Source organism: Biomphalaria glabrata, chromosome 2, assembly GCF_947242115.1.
Source record: "Biomphalaria glabrata chromosome 2, xgBioGlab47.1, whole genome shotgun sequence".
In the NCBI taxonomy this organism is placed as follows: domain Eukaryota; kingdom Metazoa; phylum Mollusca; class Gastropoda; family Planorbidae; genus Biomphalaria; species Biomphalaria glabrata.
In genome coordinates, this window is record NC_074712.1 from 37,284,929 (window position 1) to 37,311,313 (window position 26,385).

The 26,385-nt window shown below is 31.9% G+C and overlaps 1 protein-coding gene across 1 annotated transcript in view; it reads right to left on the reverse strand.

Moving 5' to 3' along the window:
* Positions 1–357: 357 nt before the first annotated feature.
* The window catches only part of LOC106067759 (cadherin-23-like), a 39,170-nt gene continuing 13,142 nt past the window's right edge, over positions 358–26,385 (reverse strand). Inside the window, exons 19-42 of the mRNA XM_013227123.2 lie at positions 25,965–26,128; positions 25,775–25,853; positions 24,771–24,843; positions 19,557–19,735; positions 18,655–18,781; positions 18,077–18,225; positions 16,766–16,898; positions 16,370–16,567; positions 15,564–15,724; positions 15,100–15,252; positions 14,433–14,594; positions 14,037–14,229; positions 13,007–13,236; positions 12,657–12,848; positions 11,295–11,429; positions 9,701–9,839; positions 8,946–9,209; positions 7,739–8,022; positions 7,256–7,344; positions 5,394–5,468; positions 3,848–3,989; positions 2,936–3,069; positions 2,777–2,808; positions 358–1,415 (exon numbers count right to left, since the gene is read on the reverse strand). Of these exons, the coding sequence (XP_013082577.2) occupies positions 1,399–1,415; positions 2,777–2,808; positions 2,936–3,069; positions 3,848–3,989; positions 5,394–5,468; positions 7,256–7,344; positions 7,739–8,022; positions 8,946–9,209; positions 9,701–9,839; positions 11,295–11,429; positions 12,657–12,848; positions 13,007–13,236; positions 14,037–14,229; positions 14,433–14,594; positions 15,100–15,252; positions 15,564–15,724; positions 16,370–16,567; positions 16,766–16,898; positions 18,077–18,225; positions 18,655–18,781; positions 19,557–19,735; positions 24,771–24,843; positions 25,775–25,853; positions 25,965–26,128 (3,504 nt within the window). The 3' untranslated portion in view covers positions 358–1,398. The remainder of the gene's footprint in view (positions 1,416–2,776; positions 2,809–2,935; positions 3,070–3,847; positions 3,990–5,393; positions 5,469–7,255; positions 7,345–7,738; positions 8,023–8,945; positions 9,210–9,700; positions 9,840–11,294; positions 11,430–12,656; positions 12,849–13,006; positions 13,237–14,036; positions 14,230–14,432; positions 14,595–15,099; positions 15,253–15,563; positions 15,725–16,369; positions 16,568–16,765; positions 16,899–18,076; positions 18,226–18,654; positions 18,782–19,556; positions 19,736–24,770; positions 24,844–25,774; positions 25,854–25,964; positions 26,129–26,385) is intronic.

Here is a 26,385-nt window from a genome sequence, read left to right on the forward strand (position 1 = left end):
AGCATTTTCAGAGACTAAATTAAAGAATTGAAAAAAAAAAAAAAAAAGATTATTTCTATATCATAAGCACAAGACAATTTTATTTGTGATTTAACAAGAGTTGACAGAAGTACCCAGGTAACCCAATGAATAAACAATAAGTCAATAATTGAATTAATGATTTGTCAAACACAAGTGGAAAAAAAATACATTTTTGAATGGTTATTACACTAGAATCTGCTATTTTATTTTTGTTGTTGGTTTTTACCTTTAAGTACAAGCTGTACATTTACAAATGTGGATAATGAAAGAATGAAGAAATAAATACAAGATATCAGGTATTGTATTTTAACCAAGAAATAAAAACAAATATTCATCTGTGTAGACATGATTTTATTTACATGGAATGGTATATTTGTAGAAAAAAAAACACAGAAAAATCTAGACAGTCAACACATTCAACAGATTGGATACATTGTAATTGGCTTATCAACTAATGGCATTAAGGTCATGAACAACAACAACAACAACAAAAATTCATAACAATATTTTATCTTATCCAAGTTTTTTAATTAATTTTATCATGTCTTTTTTTTTACCTGAGATCTTTGGCCATTTCATTAATTTTTTGTATGTAGGTTATTGACAAAAACCTGTTCTGCTACTATGACAAAGTATTTATGTTCCTGATCTTTGGAAAGTAAAAATAATACAAAATGTTCTCAGCAGCTAAACTGTACACAGTTGAGAAAATATTGTTTTTTGTTTTTATAAAGTAAAGAAATTTGCACTAGCTTGATCATGTAATCTTTCAAACATTCATTCCAAATATGAACTATAGACATAAACTTTACTATCAAAATTATGTTGAAAGTAAAGACACAAGTTTAGAAAGGTATCAAATACATAACACAGAAATGTAAAAAATATAAATACAAATGAAATGTACACAGAATTACATCAACACAACAAATTCCTACATGAGAGTTGAATAAGGATTTGTTTTAGGAGGAGGGGGAGCTAATCAATCTCAATGTTATCAATTTCTTGACCAATTTTATTGGACACTAATAAAACAAATTTGGGGACTTAATGTATCATCAGAAACAGAAATCACAGAAATTGTCTAAGAACAATTTACTAAGGCACACAAGGTTCAGCAAACTTTCTGAGTCAGTCATGAAGTGAAGTATCTAAACCGGTGATCCACACAAAATGTTCATTTATTCAAACATCTTCATGTTTTAGCTAAACTCACTTGACCATATATCACAACACTAATTCATAGTTCCCGAGTTACATAGGCTGAGAAAAAGACAATCCTTATAAATAGTTCTCGCTGTTCTGTCCATGAAATTCATATTCTAAAGTGGGTTGTGTCCCTTTACTATTCAACAAACAAAACAACTTGTCAATTCATCACTGGGAAACTAAATCTGTTGAGAAATAAGACACAAAAAAACAACAACATAAAGTGAATGAAAGAATAATTTTAAAAAGATAATGACAACTTAACTTACAGTTAAAGTGTATTGTAAGACAGATGAGTGTGATCATGTTATTTGAATGTGCTGCGCCTGACATAAATTCATTGTGATGCTTTTAATGTTTCATATATATAGCACTTTGTGGAATGATACACTGAAGGTGATTAGATACACTGAAGGTGTATCAACTAAATGTAGAGAGCTACAGTCCAGAGTGTATTAACTAAATGTAGAGAGCTACAGTCAAGAGTGTATCAACTAAATGTAGAGAGCTACAGTCCAGAGTGTATCAACTAAATGTAGAGAGCTACAGAGCAGAGTGTATCAACTAAATGTAGAGAGCTACAGTCCAGAGTGTATCAACTAAATGTAGAGAGCTACAGAGCAGAGTGTATCAACTAAATGTAGAGAAATACATTACAGACCAGAAAGTTACAGTTTGATTATTAACATTAACCTTAAGGGTTTTAACAGAAAAAAAAATTATAACTGTAATCACTGAAAGTAAATCATCAACATCAAAATACATTGAAGTGAAAGTTTGAGAAGCTCAAGTCCTCCCTTTAAACATTCCAGGATAAACCAGTGAGCTAATGGTAAACCAGTGAGCTAATGTTCAACCAGTGAGCTAATGATAAACCAGTGAGCTAATGTTGAAACTTTGGGTTCTGTCCACCTCAAAGTGCTTTACATTGTTTTAAAATAATTACAAGAAAATAATAACACATTTAATGATGGCTTATCAAAGAGAGCACATATTTTGAAAAAGATATTACATTTTATAACATTTCCTTTTTAAGTCATTTAAATTATTAGTAAGTGAAAATTAATGTAAAAATTGATTTTATATAAAATTGTGTCAATTTTAGTCATGAACATTTCATTACTTTTAAGAAAAATAGTCAGAGAAAAATACTATTTTTTCTAACAATTTTTTATCTAAAATTTTTTTTATTAAATTTTAGATTTTACTTTAAGTTACTAAATTGAATTGAAGGCATTTTTACTATTTCATAGGCCATCATTTAATATTATTATTATAGCTTTTATATAGCGCTACTTTCATGCTTATAGCATGCTCAGAGCACTTTTAGTCCAATCTCATTTGTGGACCGGTGGCGGGGAAGGGGTATCTAGGAGTTGGTTTTCCGTGCTGCCTTTAGGAGCTCAGTAAACACAACTCTGCCAGAGTCGGGTGTCGAACCTCGAGCCCCCTTCTAGGTAGCCAAGCCAAGCCAAGTTCAAGCGCACTTGGCCTCTCGACCACGCTACCCACCGTGAATTCCCATATGTGAATATTTAGCACTTACAAGTTTTTCTTGTGGTCATGTAACTTTTATATCTGAAATACACATAGAGAGAAGTTTAGTTAAAGACTTTGCAATATTTGAACAAAGTTTTGATTCCTTCCTATTATTTTAAACAAACAATACAGATCCTATGTAAATTAAAGAGTATTTAAGACTCACCTGTCATAAAGTATAGCAACCAATATGATCAAAATCACACAGCAGACAAAGATGAATATAGCCAGAGCAACCAGGACCCACCACAAGTCTCTCCACTTGACATTTTTTTCTGATGACTCAGAGGGGAAGCATTGCTAGACGAAATAATGGTTGGTACAAATTACTAGCTACACAAAATAACAGTTGGTACAGGTAACTAGCTAGACAATATGATACTAAAATAATGTTACTATTTATAACAATGGAGACTATTCAAATATATTTAATAAATTAATGACCAACAAGATGTATTTCAATATGAAAGAACACTTCTTAGGCCCATCAGTTTGGCCACTGTATATTCTAGTGAAATGCCTGTCCTTGAATTCTAGAAGCTCATAACTATATCCAATATTTGTACTACAAGACTGTTGAGATATTTGATATATGAGTATATAAAAAAAAATGTGTCAATCTAGAACTAGAGCAGCATCTTATTTAGAATAACCCCCTCTTTACAATCCATATTAATATTTTCCCCCACCCCAGATCTGTGAAGAATATACATAAATAACAAATTGGAACAAACGTTAAGCCCCAAAAAAGGGTTCATAAGTGCTTAAGCGGAAGGAATTATTGTTTTGTACTTTAGACATTAAAATACATAGTTAATACAAATTGCAAATAAAAATTCATTTTTGGTAAATTTAACTGATGTGGTTTCAATCTTCAAAATGGCTTACTTGTCCTAAGCTTCAATTAAGTAAGAATAGGTTAAAGGTTCATATTTTATTGTCCATGGCAAGTGGGTGAATTAGTGATTATGAGTGATCAGGAGTAAGAATTTAAATAATAGATCTTAAGTTTTCAACAAAGCCAATTGCTGAAGAAGTTCTTGTTCATTAAGTTAATCAACTCAAATCCTGTTATTACCCCTCTGTCCACTGCCTTGTAAACTGGCAGCCTCCAGACATCAGTGAACTTGTTCTGATCTAACAGATCTTCTACATCTCTTAAACTTAGGATGGCCTTTGGTTCAGAGTCAACTTTCACTACCAAGAAGCAAACATTAGTCCTGTAGACATTGACAAATAGAGAATAAAACCAGTTAGAGATTTGTTTCAAACATTGGGCCTGTAGACATGGACAAATAGAGAATAAAACCAGTTAGAGATTTGTTTCAAACATTGGGCCTGTAGACATTGACAAATAGAGAATAAAACTAATAAGAGATTTGTTTCAATTAAAAAGTAGAAAATAAAACTAGTTAGAGATTTGTTTCAAACATTGGGCCTAAGGACAGGGAAGAATAAAACTAGTTGGAGAATTGTTTAAAACTCGAGCACATTCATAGACAACAGAGTTATATCTGTTTAATTCTTCAAATTCTATTACTGTCTAATTTGTTGTTATGAACCATCATATTTCACAAAATGAAGATCTAACACACTGTACAAAAGCCTTTGATGAATATATCCAGCTATAGTTGGCCTTGCAATCAAATAGTTTATAAACATTTGATAGCTACATTTAAGATTTTTTAAAGAAGAATCTTGCCAGGTAGTTTCTCTTTTGAATATTAAAAAAAAATAATTTGATGGCTATTTTTTGTTTATAACTTTCCCTATTTAGAAATGGAGAATCAGCAACATTTAATTAATTGTTAATAAACTGTTACTTCATGAAAATTTAACTTCAGTTCTTTAGTAGTTGCCAAAAACTTTTTTTCTTCAAAAAGAACATTTGTTAATTAGATGTTATGAAGCTGTGAGTGTTTAAGTATCAGGCTCTGGACCAGCAAGTGAATGGTCAATTAGAATTCAAACTGAACTAAGCCCAACCAAATCAAACCCTAATTCTGATCAAAGATTATGAGATTATATCTATCTTTCATAAAAATGAAGAGCTTCAGGATAAAATTAATTTTTAGTAAAGTTAAAAACATTGCAATTAAGGATAAATGACAAAAATACAGAATACAGAGGAGAAATGTCAAGATAAAAAATTACTTAGCAGTATATCAAGTAAAGTAAAAAATGAAACTCCTTCTCATTGGACAAAAATCTCTGTATGTGTTTTAAAAAAGCTAATCAAAATATAGTATTATTTTAAAAATGTTTGTTGCAATTCACCTTCATAGCCATGTGGATACAAAACAGTGACTAATTTTTAAATTTAAAAAATTTGTTTCAACTCAAATCATATCATAATAGCCTGCTTTTAAGCAATTAACAAAGGGAAACTACTTTCCTCAACTCTTATGATCTTAAAAATCAAACTATTGATTAAAGCCGAAACATTACTGCATCAAAAACATCTGAGTTGACTTTTTCTTTTTTCTTCTCATTTTCATGTTTCTTTTTGTAGTTTCAATTATTGCTTCTATTCTATATACACCATATCTATAAACTGACACCAGTTGGTTCATACATTAGTTTCATACTAAGATTTACATGAAACTATTGTAGATTGCACTCACATGTCTGATGAGGAGCTGTCTCCTGAGGCTTGAATGTACGAAAAGTAATAAGATGAAGAAACCTCGGCCAGTTGTCTGAAATAGAAAGTTTCATACAAATGTAGATACAAATTGATTTTTTTTTACAATCTATGCAACTATAAATATATTGAATACAATATTAGAAAAATTTATAAATACAGTTTATTAAGATCAAAACAGAATTATTACACTTTGTCTTTATAAGACATTCATTTCAGTTTACAAAAGAAATATGAACATTTACTTCACCAAATCATTTAGACAACAAGGTTACAAAGACAGTTTGTGTGGAAACACAAACTCAAAATCGGCCCCCGAAGTGGTCCACCCAGGCAGGTATCAATATTTTCAGAAAGAACATCAGAATTAAATTCTATCAAAGACAAATGACAGAGAAGAATGGAGAAAGAAGATTGACAGATCTTGTGTGGTGCCACAGCGGTCCAGCAGACCAAAGGATAGGTGAAAGTGAATGTGAAGTTAGATGTGAACCTAGCCTAACTGATGTCTTATAATGAATATCTAATTGATCTAATTGTTTTGTAAAGGGTCAATCTCTTATTCAAATCCTCAAAAAAAAAAGAAAAAAAATATTAAAAAAAAAATAAAAAAATCCTTTAGTTAAGTGTTCTTTAGTTCTATTGTGGCACTGCAGTTCATGACATAATATGAAAACCAACTTATTAATTGTTGTTTTAAATTATGTCCAACTTATATGCATACTAAAAAGCTTTTATTCCTCTTAAAAAAAAATAAACATGATTTTTGGGTAAACGTAGTAGTTAGTAGGACAGAACTTACATAATACAAATGTAAAAAATTTTTTTGATAAATATGTTAAAAATATGGTAAATATAAATCTCCCCTACTAACGAGCTTTGTATGTTTGTTACTATTAATAGTGAATAGTTGTAAAAGTGATGTATTTTTATGAAAAAAACTGCTTGCATAAGTGATATAAAAAATAGATTTTTCGCTTTTAGAAAATAAAAAAGTAACCATTGCATGGACTAAAATATTATCCTGTCAGATTTTCACTATCTTTTCTAGTTTACAAGAGCTAAACGGGACGGACGGACGGATAGACATTTAATAATAATTTTATTTATAAAGCGCTGTTAACAAACATTTCACACAAAACTAATAGTGTCTTTTCCCCTTTCAGGGCCGCTAAAAAAAAAGAATGAAAAGTACACAGTATTTTTTTTTTTTTAAAAAAAAAAAAAACAAAGCTTATATTCAGTGTAATTATGTCAATTAGTTTGGATCTCATTTAATTATACTTATGACTAACATAATAAATCTGTGCAATTAGAAATATTTTTACCAATTGTTCTTGTTTAGATTTTAGCTTCTCAATGTGCTATATGATCCTTATCCCTTGTCTGGACCATTTAGGAAAGGGGTGAGGGAGAAAGAAGGAGGTATCTTTGTGAATGTTTACATGATCATTTTTAAATGCATAAAAAAAAAGTTCACTAAGGTTTCAAGAGTCCTCAAGGGAACTAATTCAACTTATGCCACCACATGTCAAGTATGATTTCTTTACCTTGTTCAAGATACCAAACACAATAATTAATTACCAATAGTTAATTAATTCATTGGTTAATTTATTTTATTGATTCTTTTTTTATCAGGTAAAAGAAATAATCATACACAATTTCAGCTTATTCTGAGAATGGGTGTGGGGAAAATAATGTGTACAAAGTTTTTGCCAGACAGACAGAAGAAGATCTATGATGATATAAAGATAAATACTTTGGAAGTCATACACAAATTAGGATACAGGAAATTTGTTTAAACCCTAGAATTGTATATGAAACATAATGAATAATACTGACCTGACAAGAGCATGAGATTTGGTGAATCCATCTGCAGGTGGAAGGTTCAAGATCATTTTCAAAGCTTGTTTCGAGTCATAAATAAAGATCTGAAAAAAAAATGTAATATCTGTGGTCAACTTTGCTACACTTAAATTTCTTTGATGTAGCAGACAGTTTGATAGTAGGTCAGGATTCAATGATTTTGTTGCTTTCTTACTCATTCTCACAGAACCATATAAGGTTAATTTCTTTGTGATGCCAAAGTAATGGTTCTTAAACTTTGAAAATATATCAGAAGGTTAAACTGTTAGCAGCTTTGTACATTTTGAAGAATTTCATTTCTACATTGTGTTTGGTGGTAGTAAGTAGTAGCTTAGATATTTTAATATAATTTCAATTGTAAGAATTCTAAACAAAAGTAAAGCTAACTTACGTAACAAAGTTTGTTTAGAGGAATTGGAAATATTTCTATGAAATGGAAGTACAAGTAGAAATACTTACATTCACAGTTTGTTTCGATGAAATGGAGGTATTGGTTGGATCAGAAGCAACAACAGTAATTTCAAAGTGTCCTCCAATGTAATCTCCATAGTTGGAGTAGGCTGGGTAAATAGCTTTCTTGTCACCACGAAGGATGAAGGCCCCAGTTACAGGTTTTGGAGAACCATCCACAGGATAGAAAATTGAATTTTCAATTCGATACAATATTTCATTGTTACCAGGACCATCTAGATCTACAGCATCCAATTGTAGAACTGGACCAGCCTTGGGATCCGTTTCAACAGCTGGAATGGATCACAACATGACTCACACTATTAACTAAAGCAGCAATTATTCATATTCTAAAACTATGGACAAAGTTAAAACCATGGTAAAGCAAAGCGCAAGCAAAGTTCCCCCCTTTCAGACCATGCAGTCTATAGGGCAGAAGATGTTAAGATCAACTGTATCTTTGGACAACAATTAAGGAGCAGGGTGTAATGTGACCAGCACAATGACCAACAGCCTTTACTTTCCCAACTAAAGTCAAATACCCATTAGAGTTGGGTGGACTCCGGTGCGCCCTAAAAATCCCTGGTGCGCCCTAAAAATCCCTAAGTTTAAAATCCCAGTCTTCACCGAGATTTGAACCCAGGACCCCAGGTTTGGAAGCCAAGCGCTGAACCACTCAGACACCATACCTGCCAACCAAGGTAAAGATATTAAAACTGTTGGCAGGGTAAAGATATTAAAACTATGTCATCAAATAGTGCTATATCTTTAGGTCCCTAGCAGTAGTATACTGATAGAACCGAAACTACTAAAAACATACCCAATACAAATTGTCAGACACACTAAAGTAATTATGATAGTTATAAGAGAATTAAACAAAATATTTCTGAATTGACTGTGTCACCTAAGATGTGCATTGATTCTTCATCAGTTAGGACATTAGGATTAGGATAGTTAGAGCTGTCAATAAAACATACAAACTCAGATGCTTAAATATACAGAAAACAATGAATAATACAGTGAAATTGTTTTGGATCGTTAAACATTTAACATGAACTTAGACCTAAATGTTGTAAATCATAACCAAGAAAATCAAGTTAAACATTTAACATGAACTTAGACCTAAATGTTGTAAATCATAACCAAGAAAATCAAGTTAAACATTTAACATGAGCTTAGACCTAAATGTTGTGAATCAAAACCAATACAAACTTACCACCAAAGGCATTAGGTTTTGGGAATGAAGGTCCATTATCATTCAAATCTATTATCTGTATATTCAAATAGGCCACATTGTCCAAAGAACTATTCACTTTGCTCATGTCAAATGATCTTTTCTTGCGCCCCTGAATGGGTTTGGCTGAAACTGCTTCAACACAGAGGTTATATTCTTTATTTTGCTCATAGTCTATAATACGTCTGGTGATTAGTACTCCGTTGCTATCCACAGTTATGTCAGAAATGTTGTTTTGTTGATAACCTAAATGTAAAGAAGTTACACAAAGCAATAATTAATCAAATGAATAAGGGAAACAAGCTGGCTGTTGGTAAGAGTATTTGGTTTGAAAAAAAAAAAGATGAGCTTAAACTTGGAATACTTGGTACTTGACATCTGATATTAAAAATGAACAAAAAGTCACACCATAATAAAATGTATTGTTAAAATGAATGATCTGCATATAGGAGAATTAATACAGATCTGTCTCAAGCATGGTGTGGTCCACAAAAGTACAGAGATGGTATCTTAGTGAATAATGCATGAGGGGGATATACTAGTTGACCTCAAACCCAAAAAGTTGATACTTCCTGGTCTGTACATCACTCTTCCATTCATTTTTTTTTTTCAAAAACAAACTTTTGATGTTGGCAACTACTGATGTAAGTAAACCTAATATTAGGACAATATCTCTATTCAAAAATGTGATTAAAGATCTAAGTTTCATTACCAGCAATGTGCAACTAATTACTTACAATAATCACTACTGCCGTTGTAAAGCCTATAGAGAATGCCGTTATTGCCTGGACCATCTGGATCACATGCTTTGAGTGTATACACTGAGACATTGGCTGGTGTGTTTTCTCTGACACTTATAACCAATGGACGATCAATCTGAAAGCATTAAACATCAGAAATAGAAACCTCCAAGTAAAGAACACCTATCCATGTTAATAGTCTTTAGTTTCCTTGACTTAAAAACTGTGCAGGACATTTACAAAGAAAGATTTATATTTATTTCATTTCTTTCTGAATATTTTATATAACTAATATGTATTTGTGAGTTTTGACTGATTATGTTAGTCTAGATTGTCTAGTCTAGTCTGATCATTTTACTTTTGCTTCACTGTCAATTGAAATACCTGTGACTCATCTTACAGCTCCCTTTATCTTTGTTCTATTTTTAATTCTGTTTTCTAGACATTCATAAAGAGGAGGCTAATTAATAATAATAATAAAAAATAGCACTGTTACTAAACATAATATAGGCTAAAGTCGCCCTGAAAACAAAAGAACATTTGAACAGAGTTAAAATGGCAAACTAATCTAAATAAATGTTGCACAGATAAGTCCTAATGTTCTTCTTGAATGTAGTGAAGCATAAAGTTTGTCTGAGGTTAATGGGAAGCAAGTTCCAAACATTTGATCCAAGTAATGAAAAGTATAGGGTTTGATGTTAATTAATTAATTCCCTTTTTTTTTCAGAAACTTAAGAACAATGTTTCCATTATTTCAATAATGTGAGGACTCCCTGAGAGTAATTTTTCTTTAATGATAATATCACAGTTTTTCTTTAATTTTGGTTGAAGTCATAGTTCTACCTATGAATTAGATTAGTAATGTTTTACTTTCACAGATAATAGTGTTAACTTGTTGACATTATTGTTATTTATCCTTTACTAAATGACACACTTTAATAAACTTAACAATTTTCAGTTTCATAATATTTTTTTTTAAAATATTTTGGCCTAAGTTTTTTCTTTATTTCCTAATTCTGAACATAAAATACATTCTTTTACTCCAAGGCTATTATTAGTTCAGTCATTTATGTGTACCATAAACCAGCATTGAGCATAAGATGTTTTTTTTAAAGAAACTCCTTTGTTTAGTTATTTAACTTAGATATTTTAATATTCTTTCTTTCTATAAAAAGTACTAGATTAATGGAACTAGTGCACCAGAAGTGTCAAAACACTAAAATGTTGAATGTAAAGAATGCCTTAGAAAAGTTAAATAAAATGTCATCTAGATCTAGTAATTATTTACTACTCCTTTGAACAATTATCTTTTAAAATGATCTAAATTCCCAAAGGCTGTATTTGTGTGTGGTTAGAACATTCTGGGTGAATATGTGAACATGTTCTTAGGTTTTACAAAGGATTATAGTTTCATTGGTAAGATTTTTTCACCTTTTATACAGTAGGGCCTTAATGGTCCCAATGACTCAGTGAGTAGTTTCATAACATACATTATCAGTAATGCTATTGACTGATATATAACCAGTCATCTTAAAGTGGTCACAGTGAAACCATGTCTTAAGTAATACTGAGATACAATCACATTGCATACCCTGAGACATCCTTCATAGTTTTTAGGATTAGTGAAAGTAGCTTCATTGTCATCGATGTCAGTTAGTGTAACATAGAATTGACGACCTGTTTTGTAAGCAGTTCCATTAAACATATCCACAGCGTTAATCAGCAGCTGTTGATATAAACAATGACAGTAATAATATGCTTTCATTTTAAGATACTTGGTCAATAAATACAATCATAATATGTAATTAGTGATAGAGGCAATGTAAAATAACAACATAGATTCTTTCATTCAAAACAAAGTGAAGACTGAAAAAGAGTCAAATGTTGGATAAAAGTTCCATAGAAAAATGTGTTGATGAAAACAAAAATCAAGCTTAAAATTCAGTTTCTTATGTTATAAAATACAGACATTAATTTAAAAAAGAAAATGTTTACGTCCTACACGTCATGCATGTTAACCAATGACTTAAATTCTGCCAAGTTTTTGGTTTTCCTGGCTAGCTCAGGCAACCCATTCCAAGCTCTAATAGCCCTAGGGAAGAAGGAGCTTTTGTATAAATTCGTCCTAGCATATAGAATGAGGAATTTGCCTTTATCTTAGTATCTTTCTGAGTATTTTATTAGGTTTTGTTTTTGTATTTGAAGATTATGGTTCAGTATTTTATGTATAATTGTTACTTTACTTTTAAATCTTCTATCCTGAAGGCTTTCTAAATTAATGATTTTACTAAAGGTGTTACTCTAATCAAATGTGAATATTCATTTATTATGAATCTCACTGCTCTATTTTGTGTCTATTCTAGTTTCTTACTGAGGGTCCCAAACAGAGGATGCATATTCTATTAAAGGCATAAACAAGGTTACATAAAATTTTAGTTTTATGTTCTTATTTGATTTGTAGAATTTTTTAAAAATAAACCCTGATGGTTTTACTTGGTAGACATTAAGAAAGAAACTTGTAATCAACATTCAATAAAATATTATTAATGGAGAAAATTGTTATGCTAAACATCTAGTACTATCGTCATGTCATAATGTAATCCATGGCTAGCTGCTTACACACAGGAATTAAATCTAAATGGCCAGTTGCCCACACAAAGGAATTTAAATCGAAATGGCCAGTTGCTCACAGAGTTCAATCTACATGGCCAGTTGCAATCTACATGGACTGACAAAGAGCAGTGTTTTTTTGTGACGGTAGGCACCAGTACGGTGTACCTGCACCTTTTTCAATTTGGGGAAAAAATTATTACTTTTCTTGAGTTTTAACATTTATTATTAATTTATTAGTAGTTAAAAGTTAGGCAATCCATCACTGAGTGCCAGCACCTATATTTTTTTTACAAAAAAAGCACTGACAAAGAGTATAACTTAACTTTGGGCTGAAACTTACATTGTATGTCTCTTGTTTTTCTCTGTCTAATCTGTCCACTACAGTGATTTCTCCAGTTGTACTGTTCACTTTAAAACTTTTGGCATCAGGACCTAATGGTGACAGCTCATATGTGGTGACATTGCCACGGCGAGGGATGACTTCAAAAATCTTTGTATTCCCATTGACATTCAGAACATAATTTGGAGTCTCCTGATCAACAAATACAAAAATTGTTATCTAGCAGTGATGACAGATTAAGAAGTGACTAATAATAATTAGAGCTAGATACTTTGTATATTATTAAAGAAAGACTTTATGCATTCATTTTGTGTGTAATTTAGTTCATTGATCTTAGAGTTCCTACTAACCTCAGGAGCATAAAGCACAAACCCAACAGATGGGTAGATCCACTTAGGGTTGCCGTCATCATTCTCTGTACTCAGAACATAAATGTCCACTGGTATCTGGGAACAATTTGGCACATCTCCTCCATCGCAGGCACGCACATACATGCTATACTTCTTACCACCAAGACCAAGTAGAGAACGCATCACATTGATGGTTCCAGTGTTAGGCAATAGAGAAAACAGCTGCATCCCTGAACGATACAGATAATGGATAGTTATGTTATATATTCTCTCATTTTATTGTCTGCAATCAGGTCATTTCTATGAATGACTAAATTTAGGTTAATATCAATAAATCATCAAAGAATTTTACTCAAATTGAGGATTCTTCTTGAGTCACAAGTATGACATCCACACAAATTGCACATATGTGTGTGTGTGTGGAGTTTATGCCTCCATTGTTAAAAACAATGACATTTCTAAATTTGTTAGGCAGGGGAAGATTTAGTAACTTTGAAAGGAGCCAAAGGACAATGATTTCCTAACATTTATTGTGAAAACAGAACATTAAAAAAAGGAAATAAATACAATATTCCTAGTACAAAAATTATCTGAAACTTGACATGTAAATAAGACTAGGCAAGGCAGACTCAATACAACTAGTGCCTAAAAAAGTGAGTAACTGTAAAATTACAATTGCAAAGTAGCAATTATTAGAAAGAACAAATCTCTTCTCTCAGTGCCAGCTGTAAAAGCCTATCTCCTATTTTAACTGGCCATCCAACTAATTGCTGATTGTTGCCTAAATAGATTAGCAAATGAAGCAAAAGCAAAGACAATCATTGCTATCAGAGGGTAGCCACTTTCAAACAACCTTAGAATGAGGGTAGATGCTTTAAATAAATAATACCAGTTTTGTGAAATGTGTAAACACACACATAGAGGTAAGCACACTAATGTGTAAATAAAAACAAACATGGGCTTGTTCAAGAGGATACACAACAAGAAATTAAAATTCTCTGTGATTTTTCCTAACATTACTTTATCTCACCAGTTAGACTGTCAACAGAGCCACTTGACACAAATTCGTATGTTATTTCTCCATTTCGTCCACGATCCTCATCAGTGGCAACTATCGTTGCAATGCTCAAGCCTAGCTCAGCTGTTTCAGGCACAGAAATGGATCGACTATTTTCTTTGAAGGTAGGCGAATTATTATTTTCATCTATAACAGTGATTTTAAGCTGCAATTAAAAATTGTCTGTTTATGGTAAACTATTCACAAATATAATTATGTAAACATAATTAAACTATAATTTAAAAAAAAAAAAAAAAATTTTAAAGAAAAATTGGCAATCATATAACTATAATATTAATGTATTTTTTAACAGAACTTTGAAACAATTTATTCTCACATTTGACTGAAAAAAATGTTTCAGTAACTTACTGTAGCTGTGTCATACAAACGAATGCTAGAATACAACAAATCATCATTGTCTCCAACAAGAAGGGTCAAGTCATACTGACTGCGCTGATTGTAATCCAATCTTTTGCCTTCTGCAACTATGACATGAGCTCTTCTGTTTGTTAATGCTCCAGATGGTACAGGCTGAGGAGTGCAGTCAGACATTTAGAGATGAGCAGACAATTTTCTTAAAATAATTCATACACACTTCTTCCAAAAAAATTCCAAAAATAATCAAAACATAGTTTCAAGTTAATAAGAAATTAAAATTCTTTGAAGTCTTCTTCATTGTCCTGCTAAGCCATTTACCACTCAGCCACCATGTCCTCCTTTGAGCTTTGGCTCCTTCACTATTTACTTATTTTATACATTTCAAACAAATAATTTCCTGACTTTTAGTTATAAGGAAGTGGCAGGACAGCAGTGCTGGGAATCCCCTAAATGAGTTCTATTTTTGCGCAACACTAGATACTCTGATTTTGTGCACACATTTTAAAATGATTCATATGCAGATGTGAAAAAACACATCTTATTTTATAACAAAGAAAAGCAAAAAGTTTCTAAAAATAAAATGTTCCTGTAAACTATAATCATATTTCCAAAGTTTAAAGATGCTCTGAAAAAAAGAGAGATTGAACAGTTCACTTACTTCATGGAAAAGAGAAAAGTAATCTGAGTCCACACCTCCTGAGATTGTAAACCTTAAAGGCCCATAACTCTTGCTGTCAGCATCAGTGGCATAGATTGATATAATATCAGTTGGATAGAGGGATGACTCGGACACAAAAGCTTCATAGTTATGCTGGAAATATATCAACAATAGTGTAAGCAATACAAATATCAAAAAGCCCAGTAGACTTTGGTCAACAGAGAATATCAGAGTTTCTAGTGACAAAAAATTAACTACAAGACAATGACAAGCTACACAAGTCCTGCTGCCACTGTTGTCTAAGACAGTGTCTGGTAGACAAATGTATTAATGCTAGCAGGCATACATTTTAAATAAATTTACTAATAAAAAAAAATAAAAATTATTTATACAAACAAATAGCAGTCACTTAATTCAAAAATGATTTGTATTTATTTAAATGTCACATGTATTACCAAACTTACATTTTGAAAAACTGGTGCATTGTCATTTATATCAACAATAGATATGGTGACAGAACATGTAGCACTGTTATTTCCAAGGTAAGCTCCAACCACTATCCGATGTAAATGATCTGCCATTGCATCATTCTCATAGTCTAGTTTCTTTTGCAGTACGATTCTCCCTAAAAAAAATTAACCATTGTAAAAAGAAATTTTCACATTTTAATCTAGGAAAGAGATCATAGGGATATCCCATGCATTATGTTTCTCTCTTGATTTTGCAAACAACTTAATTGCAGAGGCATCATATGGTAAACCTAAATGGTTCCCTTTCAACTTCTGATTTTCCCTTTGGTTCGCCTCAAGATGACCTTGGAATAAGGGTACTGGGTCCAAGAAGGATCATTTTAATTAGATGACAAGTTCCATCTGCTCTTGGTTTGAAAAGTGTCATCTACTTCCACTCTCATCAGTGAGAGCAGTTCTGTCTGGTTGAGTACTTTAACCACAATAGCAGGTCAACTGCTGGACTTGGTTTTGTAGAAACTGGTAGAGGCAAAATCTGTTGAGGAGTATTTTAATGATACTGGAAAGCCATTAACACCCCAGGTATAGCTAATTTGATTGATTCATTATTCATATTTAATTACAATTAAGACTAGGATTTTGTTAACTATTGTGCCTGATTTAGTTCTAATTGAAGATCCATTACATTTTTATGTGATGTGTTCCTGTGCATTCATTTACAAAACTGCATCATTGCACCTACTCATTGGGACAAAATGTTCATGTTATTAAGAAAAAATAGCTATGAGACAGTAATTTACCTGTCAATTTTTCAACAAAAAAATAATCTGATCCACTCAGCTTGGTATAGTTATTGACTGGAATATTATTGGGATCACGCACTGTCACAGTGATGGGGCTGTTGTTAATGTTAGCATCTTCATTAATAAATATTTGATTGACAGGATCACAAAAGATGCCATTCTCAGCCCTGCCAGTGATACTTAGAGCTATCTGTGCTGATTAAACAAGAGACAAAGAAATTCAAACATAAGGTGGTAAATAACAGTTTCATATCTATCTAATTTAATTTCTCTCTCTGTATATGCATATGTATAGATAGTGATAGATAGATAGAATAGATAGGGTATATATTTATATATTGTTTTATTTTTTTGAATCAACAAAAAGTCCACACGTGCATACAGTTTACTTACTATTGCCTGTACCAATTCCCTTCTGAGTGTATAGGTCACGACAATTGAGAGTGAATTGAATGTTTTGGGCCAGGTTCTTGTTCAAGGTACTTTTAACATAGATATCGCCATTAGCTTTTACATCAAAGGCATTCTGGAAAACACAACATACATACATGTATAACAACATATACAGATATACAGAGTGTGACTTATATATATGGGAAGACAGATATACAGAGTGTGACTTATATATATGGGAGGGAGGGAGGGAGGGAGGGAGAGAGAGAGAGACAGAGAGAGAGACAGAGAGAGTTTGAGAGAGAGAGAGAGAGAGAGAGAGAAAGAGAGTGTGTGTGTGTATGTGACTTCTTAGACGTGTGGAATGCAGAAGGCTAGGATGTAATGTGATCTTCATTATCTTTCTGTCCTGCAGAAGGCTAGGATGTAATGTGATCTTCATTATCTTTCTGTCCTGCAGAAGGCTAGGATGTAATGTGATCTTCATTATCTTTCTGTCCTGCAGAAGGCTAGGATGTAATGTAGTGATCTTCATTATCTTTCAATGGACAGAACTACAAGGGGAACATCTCTAAGCATAGATTTCTTGACAAGAAGTTAACTTTACTATGCCACTGTAAGCACTTTTTACAGTCAGAAACAACAGGAGTAGCCCCATTAAAACGTGAAGATAACTATGCATCAGCATTGTCAGCCCCAGGAGACAAAGACATATTGCTTAATTTAAACCTTGTTGAAAACATAGTAGATATAGATGTACAAGAAAAAGAAATCCAAAAACTATTAGCTAGTATAAATAAAGCATCTGGATTGCTCAAAGTACTAAGCCACTAGCTAGCATCAGTGTTCAAAATACTTTTTAGGCATCACTTTCTCAGGGTAGCGTACCGTGAGAATTGAAAGAAACTTTTGTTACTCCTCTATTTAATAAAAAGAGCACAATCTGATCCAGATAACTATAGACCAGTATCAACAACCAGAATCACAAGTAAAATATTAGAACACATAATATGTAGGAACATCATAAATCACAAACATAATGTCCTCACTCCATACAAACAATTTAGTTTTTAGCTAAAATGGAGACCAAAATAACATTACCCTTATTTATGTAAAAATGTAATATCTAAGCCGAGTTAGAACATCATTTACAAATCAATCATTGATTTACTGACTACAAAACACAGTATCATATTGTTATTGTTTTGGTAAGACTTAAGTTTGACTCTAAATTATTTTTTTGGAACATCAAAACAAATGAAAAGAAAAAAAAATTCAGCAGCATTAGCTTTAATACTATTGTGTCAGTACCTTGTAATTGTATTGACTGGTTGTGGTAAGCAGGTTTCCATTGCTGTCGTAGGCAATGATGGTGTTGGCCTCCACATTGTAAGTCAAGCTGTTGTTTGAATCCTGATCTGTAGCAGTTACACTCAGGATTACAGTGTTAACTGGAGTCACTGAAAGGATAAAGTCAGGCACAGGATTGAAACTTAATTTGACAAAGTTGTTGTTGTGTATTGAAAGAAACTCATATTGATTGGATTCATCATACATGCTAGGCTGCTTACATTTATCTAACATATCATTTTGGTCCTAATAGTTTTGTGGACATATTCCAGGATGTATTGCAACAGAATATAATATTTAAATGTTTATATGACCTTTATTGGTAAATGTAGAAACAAAAATGTGTTTGGCTTACAAAACTTTACTCCCTGAGCTTATTGAAATCCTGTTAATAGTTCTAAAACAAAAAAAACTAATTTTAAAATTATTGCAGTCTTTTTTTTTTTAGACATAAGTGTAATTATATTAGTAGTCTTAATCTTCTTTTATATTCTATTGGGACAAACAGTTAGCTACTTAGAAAAAAATTTAACTCCTACATTCATCAACTTCTTTGACATAAATGAGATCTTTGAAAACTGGGTCCTTATTGTTTGCATCAGTTATATACACAGTCACAGTGGCAGTTGCAGATCTCTGTGGTGCTCCACCATCCGCAGCATAAATCTTTAGGAGAACAAAAATGTTTATTAACATTGTAAAATGAGGTGAAGTACCAGTAAGTAATGCAAATTGTTCTTTTAAAAGTTATATTTATAAATATCTTTACTCAATTTTTTGAGGTTTTTAAAAGTCTCCATCAACTCCCAAGCAAAGGAAAGTAATTCTTAGACATTAAATAATATCAAATATTTTTTTTCCCAAAAAACACTCATTTAGTTAATTTCTTTTAATTAAGTAATGAAATAATAAATTTAATTTTCGAAAAATGTGTACTTTCAAAAAATTTAGAACAGGACAAAGCTTTATAAACACTCCATTTCTATGGTTGACCTTATACACTGATGTATCAGAACTTTTATAGAAGAAACAAAATGAAAATAGTGTATCTATAAATATCAATTTACTAAAACAAAACGTCTGTCTTCTTGTTCTGTATGAGACAAAAAGAGCTCTTCTAATACAAATATTAAAAAACTACTAGCATTGTACAGCATTAGAAGTTAACCAAAAAATGTAGCTTTTTTTGATATTAAAAAAAGTTGCTTTTTTTTTAAACTTTTAAATCATTATCATCATCATCATCATCATCAAAACTCCTTGTGAGTTAGGGCTTTAGAGGCTCAAATCCACTCTTCTGAGTCTTAGACAAAAAAATCTGCCTTTGTGGGCAATGCAAGTAAATTATTATACATGTCAAGAGCAGCTTCCCAAACAAAATTCAACAAGTATTTACTACATAAGCTACAGTAATAAAAATATGCAAAAATATTTTACTCACAATAAATGAATAGCTCTTTGCAATATCATAATCAAAAGCACTGTTTAAATTAACAGTAACTAGGCCACTGTTGGGGTCAACAAAGAAATTGTCTGATTGACCTGGGCCAAGCCTGTAAGTAACCTTTCCAAAGTCACCACCATCTAGATCTATGGCGGATAACTGAGCAATGGATGTGCCTGAAATTTAAACAGTCAAAATATTTTTAAAAAGTAGAATGTGTAATATTTGAAACTCTGTATTGCCTCTATTCAAATAACATATTTCTCTGACTGAATATGATAAGCATGTGAAGGATAAAAATAAATATACATTGATAAGTCATTTTCTTCTCTGTGCATATACATCCGTTATGAGTAGAGTCAGACCAATTAGATCCCATTATAACGATAGACCTACCTATAGCAGAAACAATATTAAAAGTGTCTCAAGCTAATTAAATTAAACCTTTTAAAAAATTATAATAGAACTCGTGGGCTAAAGCCTTCCCAGGCTTCACAAGCCAAGAGGATAACCACTCAGCTAGTGAAGACCGTATGAACATGGAAGATCGTATAGTTATCTATTGTTTCTATTTCATGTTTGTATTCACTTAGTCTCAGACGATGATCTATAATGAGAACTAATTCAGCTTATCATCACTTCAGTTAAGTACAACTCTTTCCCTTGTTCAAGATACCATAACGAAATGATTAATTACCAATAGTTAATTAACTTTTTTTATTGATTCTTGTGTTATCAGCTAAAAGAAATAATTATACACAAAATGACCAGACATACAGAGTAAGTTGATTAGAGCTTTGTAAAAAAAAAAAGGTAAAACAAAAAGCTATTTGCCTGTAGCCATAAAGGAAAAAAAAACTTATTTGAATTCAATGAAAAGTAATAACAATGAAAAACAACTGGAAGTGGCAAACAAAGTTCAAAAGAGAAAGTGTCCACACTTATCTACCTTTATATGTGTGGATACCTGGTAGTCAATCCGGGAAAAGGTTAGTTGGCTATCTGCCAGCCAGTGTCCCCTCAAGAAGTATCAGAGCAAAATGTTTAGGTAAATAAACAATACAGTTTACACAAAAATAACAACTTTAAATAAATAATCACTTGGCCACAGGGACATGTATTTCTGACAGTTTACAAAAAAATCAAACATGTTTTGAACATTATCATAATTATTAATCCAGTATCACAATATTTCTTTCCAAAAGTCAGATAACTAACTTTGATAATCATTTGATAAGAAAGAATGAAAACAGTTTGTTCTTTATTATTAAATCAAAAGATATGACAACAGGAGTAGTGTTGATGGAATGTTATGCCCCTTTCACTCACATAATATTGTAGATTACCCCCCTTTTAGGTATATTGTAGATAGTAGGAAGAGTTATGCCCATTCATAGGGGACACTATTCTGTGAGCCAAGATGGCTATTAAAGGGAAACTCCGATAGTTTTTCAAATTTTAGTTATTGACATATTTAAATTCTGCGTAAAAAGTTGTAATAGTAAACATTATATCCTTTTTTATTTAAATGCTCGGAAAATTTTATATTTAATAAATTAGACAGAAAATTCTTCACGCCCCCCAAAAAACGTGGTTCTGCGAGATGTTTTTAGTTTTTAAAAAAGTGATGTCACAAGGGTGCTGGCTAAATTTAGATCTAGACCTATATAACCGATAAACTCTCTAGTCTAGATCTAGACCTATCGGATCGCATTTATTGTTACGCTTCACAGCTAGATCTAGTCTCCACGTTGATTTATAATCGGTCATTGTTTATAAATAATATTCTAGATCTAAACCTCTACTTCTACTTGAAGAAAATTAAATATTGTTCTTCAGCTTGTTGCAGTACTTCCAATCCCAAAGATAAAATCAGCAAGTATGCTGATACAGAAATTAGTGTCTCTTTTCATTTGTTTCCAAGAGATGAAGTTTTAAAGGGAAAATGGGAAAAATTTATTCGCCTGAACAACAAATATTTTACAAAGGCATTAGCTAATTCCTGTTTATGCTCAAACCATTTTGAGAGAAGCTGTTTCAGCAACTTCATTGCTGTGGAAATGGGATTTGAAAAAAATTGAAGTTAATACCAGGTGCAGTACCAACAATACATTGGATTTCCAGGCCAAAGAATGAGGTAGTTCCTTATTTCTGACCTACTTTAACCAAAGTCACTTGATTGTTGGACAACAAAGAGAAGAATGGCCTTGTCTTCTTATATTTCCATTGCTGTTGCCCCTCTATTTTTACGAAATTTTACATTTACAAACATTTTAAAATATATAGAGTACATCAACGAACTCCCTGAATTTTCAAATAACTTTACGAATGTTTTCATAAAGGGCCAAGAACTGTTTAAGGATAGGTTTAAATTATCAATTTATAGTCATGACAAGCGTCAACACTTTGCCGATGATACATTCACATACAGAATAAGATGTTTTTACAAACGTTCTTGTAAGATTAAAAAAAGGCTTGGTATAAACTACACAAAAAACACACACACGCATGCACACACACACACACATTCATACATGCATAGATATATATATATTTTTTTATTTATTTATTTTTATTTATTTATATTTATAGGCCTATATATGGGATAATATGCATATTAGTTGAAACATTGTTATTTTCATAAACTTCAGCTATTTTTTAACGTTATATGTATTTCATATTCCGCTAATCGTAAATAAATTATGCACATCGATAACATTAAGAATTATTTTTTGTGTTGGATACATGATGCATTATTATGTTATTGAAAGTTCTATCATTTTTAAGAAATTCACAAAATGTTACATTAAAGTTTCAAAAATGCGTTGACGAAACAGATCTAGATCCATTTTATTACTTAGAAACCAAATTGAACAATGAAAGGGCGGGGTAAGACACATTTGGCCTGTGTAACTGTAAGAGTAGATCTAGATTTATCCTTGACTATCAGATGTGTTATTTGTTCGCTAAACAACTCAAGCCTATTACGCACAAGGAAAACTCATGGCAGTCTTTTTATCTTTTATAACAACTAGTCGACATATGGACTACACACTAGACTTGCCCTAGAGCTATCTGACCAATACACACTGGTCTGCTGTCCAACTTTTAGTGTTCTACTCAAGTTCAAGCTTGTTTACTTTTGGGCAGAGGAAAAGAGGGGGGGGGGATGAAAGTGTTACTTTTTTTTTTCTAGGACTGGTTACCCGAATGCTAAGAACTGTAAGTGTAGTCATTCATTGTAGATCAAGAAATCTTGATCTCAGTATGGCAGATTATAGGCCAACATAACTATCTAAGGTAACCAGGTATATTTCTAGATGAACAACTCCCTCCCCCTTTTATTTGTTTAGCCCATCACATTGAGTTCATTGATTGACAGGTGACCCCAAGTCAGATACGATGGACGTAAGCACTCTCTAGAGGTCACACGAGGGAACTAGGTTTGTTATTGAAAGGGGGGGGGGGGTGGACTAGACTTTCAATTATAAATTCGTATTACATACGTAGCAGCAATGTCTGGCACATTTTAAAAGCTTGTCTTGACCTTTGAGTGGTCTTGTAAACACGTAATATTCCTTAACTACGTCATGCTGATAATCTGTCTAGATGTGCGAGTATATCTCCAGAGGTAGAGATGAGCACCCCCACCTCCTTTTGTTTGTTTAGTCCATAACATTGAGTTCACGGAAAAAAGGCCAGGTTAGCTGAATCCAGTTTGTGGGACTGTTTTGATGAATTGGTGGCACAAGAAGAAGCTAGTGTACCAACGGTAGTCAAAGTACAAAGCCAGCAAGATATGGTTAATGAAGAGCTGTCCAAATACCTGAGTGAGCCACTGATTCATCGAAAAGATGATCCAGTTTTATGGTGGAAGGTTAATGCCAGTAGATTTCCTGGATTAGCAAAGGTTGCTCAAATCTATCTAGCACCACCTCCAACCAGTGTGCCATCGGAGAGACTGTTCAGCGTCGCTGGACGAATTATCAATGACTATCGTACAAAACTTATACCAGACAATGCTGAAAAACTTATTTTTCTGAAATATAACTCATCTTTAATATAACAAACAACTAATGAATTCATTTGAAACCTAGTTCTTGTCATACAGATTCATTTTCTTTTTGCTGTGCTTCAATGCTTTAACTTTTAAAGGATGTGTATATTATTATTATATTAAATTAGCATTATGTATTATTTTGTAAATAAATAAATAAATATTACTGTTGAATTACTTTTTCTAACGTGTTAACTTTAAATCTTACTCTTGTGTTATGCGTGTCTTGATTGAATCACAATATTCTTAATAATAATTTAAGAGTGTTAAGTAACTCCTCGTTATTACTGTAATTACTTAAGATATTTACTAAGCCATTATCTGTATTAGATACAAACCAGAAGCGGTTGTGGCCTTTAAAACACGAGCCTAATGACAAGTTGATGGTGTCAAATACATGAACACAAACATCTACCCACTATACAACCTAGATTGTACTTACGAAAGATTTACGCTATAAAACCAAGAGTGAACTTTACCTTTGAAAGATTTACATTAGTTACATATATGTTTATATATTCTGCATGAGTTATCCCACATTCTACTTTACAATACATACGCACACACCATCTCATGTTACAAAGATTAGTTTATGATAAGCATATCTGTAAAAAAAAATGCTGTTCATTTTAATTTATCAATCAGTGATAGAGTTTAAAGTAAGAAAGTAAATAACAATATAATATGAATATAGGTATGTTATATAGAAGATTTGCAAGAACTTCAGTAAAATGAGCTGTTTGAGTCATGTAGGTATCCGGCTCCGGCCGAATATCTAATTTTACTATCCGGTTATATCCGGCTCCGGTCGGATATCAAAAAGTACTATCCGGTGCACCCCTAGTACTAACGAAAATTTTTTTTATCAAAGATATTTTTTTTTCGCCTCCCTATCTATAGGATTTGAGTGCACACTCGTGACGTCACACAGAAATTCAGTGAAAATCTGACTGTTCTGGATGCGCAGAAAAATTATGTCACAAAAACATCAATTACTAAGTTATTCTTGCAAATAAAAAAAAAAGAAGAATATATTCATTATCTATAAATCAAAACACATATTATATCAAAAATTGTCAAAACCATCGGAGTTTCCCTTTAAAGAAGTGCAAGCAAGAATGTAAGAATGCAGAATAAATAAATACAAATATTACCAGAAGGAGCTATTTCTGAGATTGTCTTTGTAAATTGTGTCACAGTCATAGTTGGAGCATGGTTGTTCTCATCCTAAAAAAAAATAAATGTGTGAATATATAAATGTAAAGGTGAATAAAATATTACTAATAGAAATGTTTTTAGAAAGTTTTCTTAATTAGATAGTTAATAACATTGGGAAATATTGAGCATTTGGTTTGAAATCATGAAATTAAAAAAAAAAATTAACAATTTATAATTATTACTGTAAGCAATACAAAATTTAAAACAATATAAAAAAAAATTAATTGAAAAAAAAATTTTTTTATGAAACAAATAGAATCGGACAAATGTTCTATATAGTTCTATTGTAAGTCATGACTTGTATATAAAACAAAAGTATACTATTTTTTATTTAGTTTGGACCAGTTGAGAATTTTTTAGGAATAGGTTGTCAGGATGAAGTACACCTCTAGAACATTATGCAGTTTCCTTTAGTTACGCAAAACATGCCACAACTAATTGTTTTAGTTAGCATTTGTAAAGTTGGCAAGACATTTTTAGGCCTCAATTTATTAAATTCCAATTAGATCTACATGTCTTTTTTTAAAAGAAAATGTTCTATATTGTTAAGCTACATTCTAGTCCAATGCTAGGGCTACAATAGTGACTGAGAATCACAGCAACACTTTAAATATTAAACATTTTATTGAATAAACTATTATAATCAATAGTTCAAGTTCAAGGACAGTGAAAATTGGTTTAGTAAAAATATTTCTTTTAAGGTAGCATTTCTGAATTTTGTATTTCTGAGGCCCCCATTTTCCATATGAAATTGATATACACCTTCTTCCTGTCATCATATCAGCCCCCCATTGGTTGAGAATAGCTGACTTAATCAAATAATGAATAAACATCCAATAGAAAACTCAATGAAAACTATTATTCTGTGAAGATACCAATCTGAGATACATAAGTTATAATTTATAGATTCTAAATTTATACATTAGAGGACTAAACTTACAATAACATTGACTATAACTTCAACTTGATTTGTCTGTGGTGGGACGCCATTATCTGAAGCTTCAATTTTTAACACAAAACTGATAAACAAAACCAAGAAAAGAAAAAAAAACAGTAATCAATGACTTAATTTAAAGTGCATGAAAATTTCTATGATAAGAATCCTTAAGCCACACATTAGCTGTACTTACAATGACGTTCTTTTTCCAGTCGCGTCAAGAGGTGTGTCATCAAAATTGAGATAATCCCTCAGGCTCAGAACACCAGAAATTGGGTTCAGGACAAAGGCATTATTTGGACTTTGCCCACTAACTATTCTGTAGGTCACATTGGAACCAACATCATTATCCACAGCCTGGTCAGGAAAGAAAATTTTTCATTAGGACTAAAACAGAAAGATTTAAAAACTTTATCCCATTTTCAGTCAGAATGTTGCAAGATCATCTGTCATCACTGAGAAGTACAGAGAAACCTAAGTCATAAAGAGCTGGTTGTAAGTGTGAGTATGTATGTCTTCTGTGTGTGAATGTTGTTCATATTGGCATCTACATTGTTATTGTAAGTGTGAGTATGTATGCCTTCTGTGTGTGAATGTTGTTCATATTGGCATCT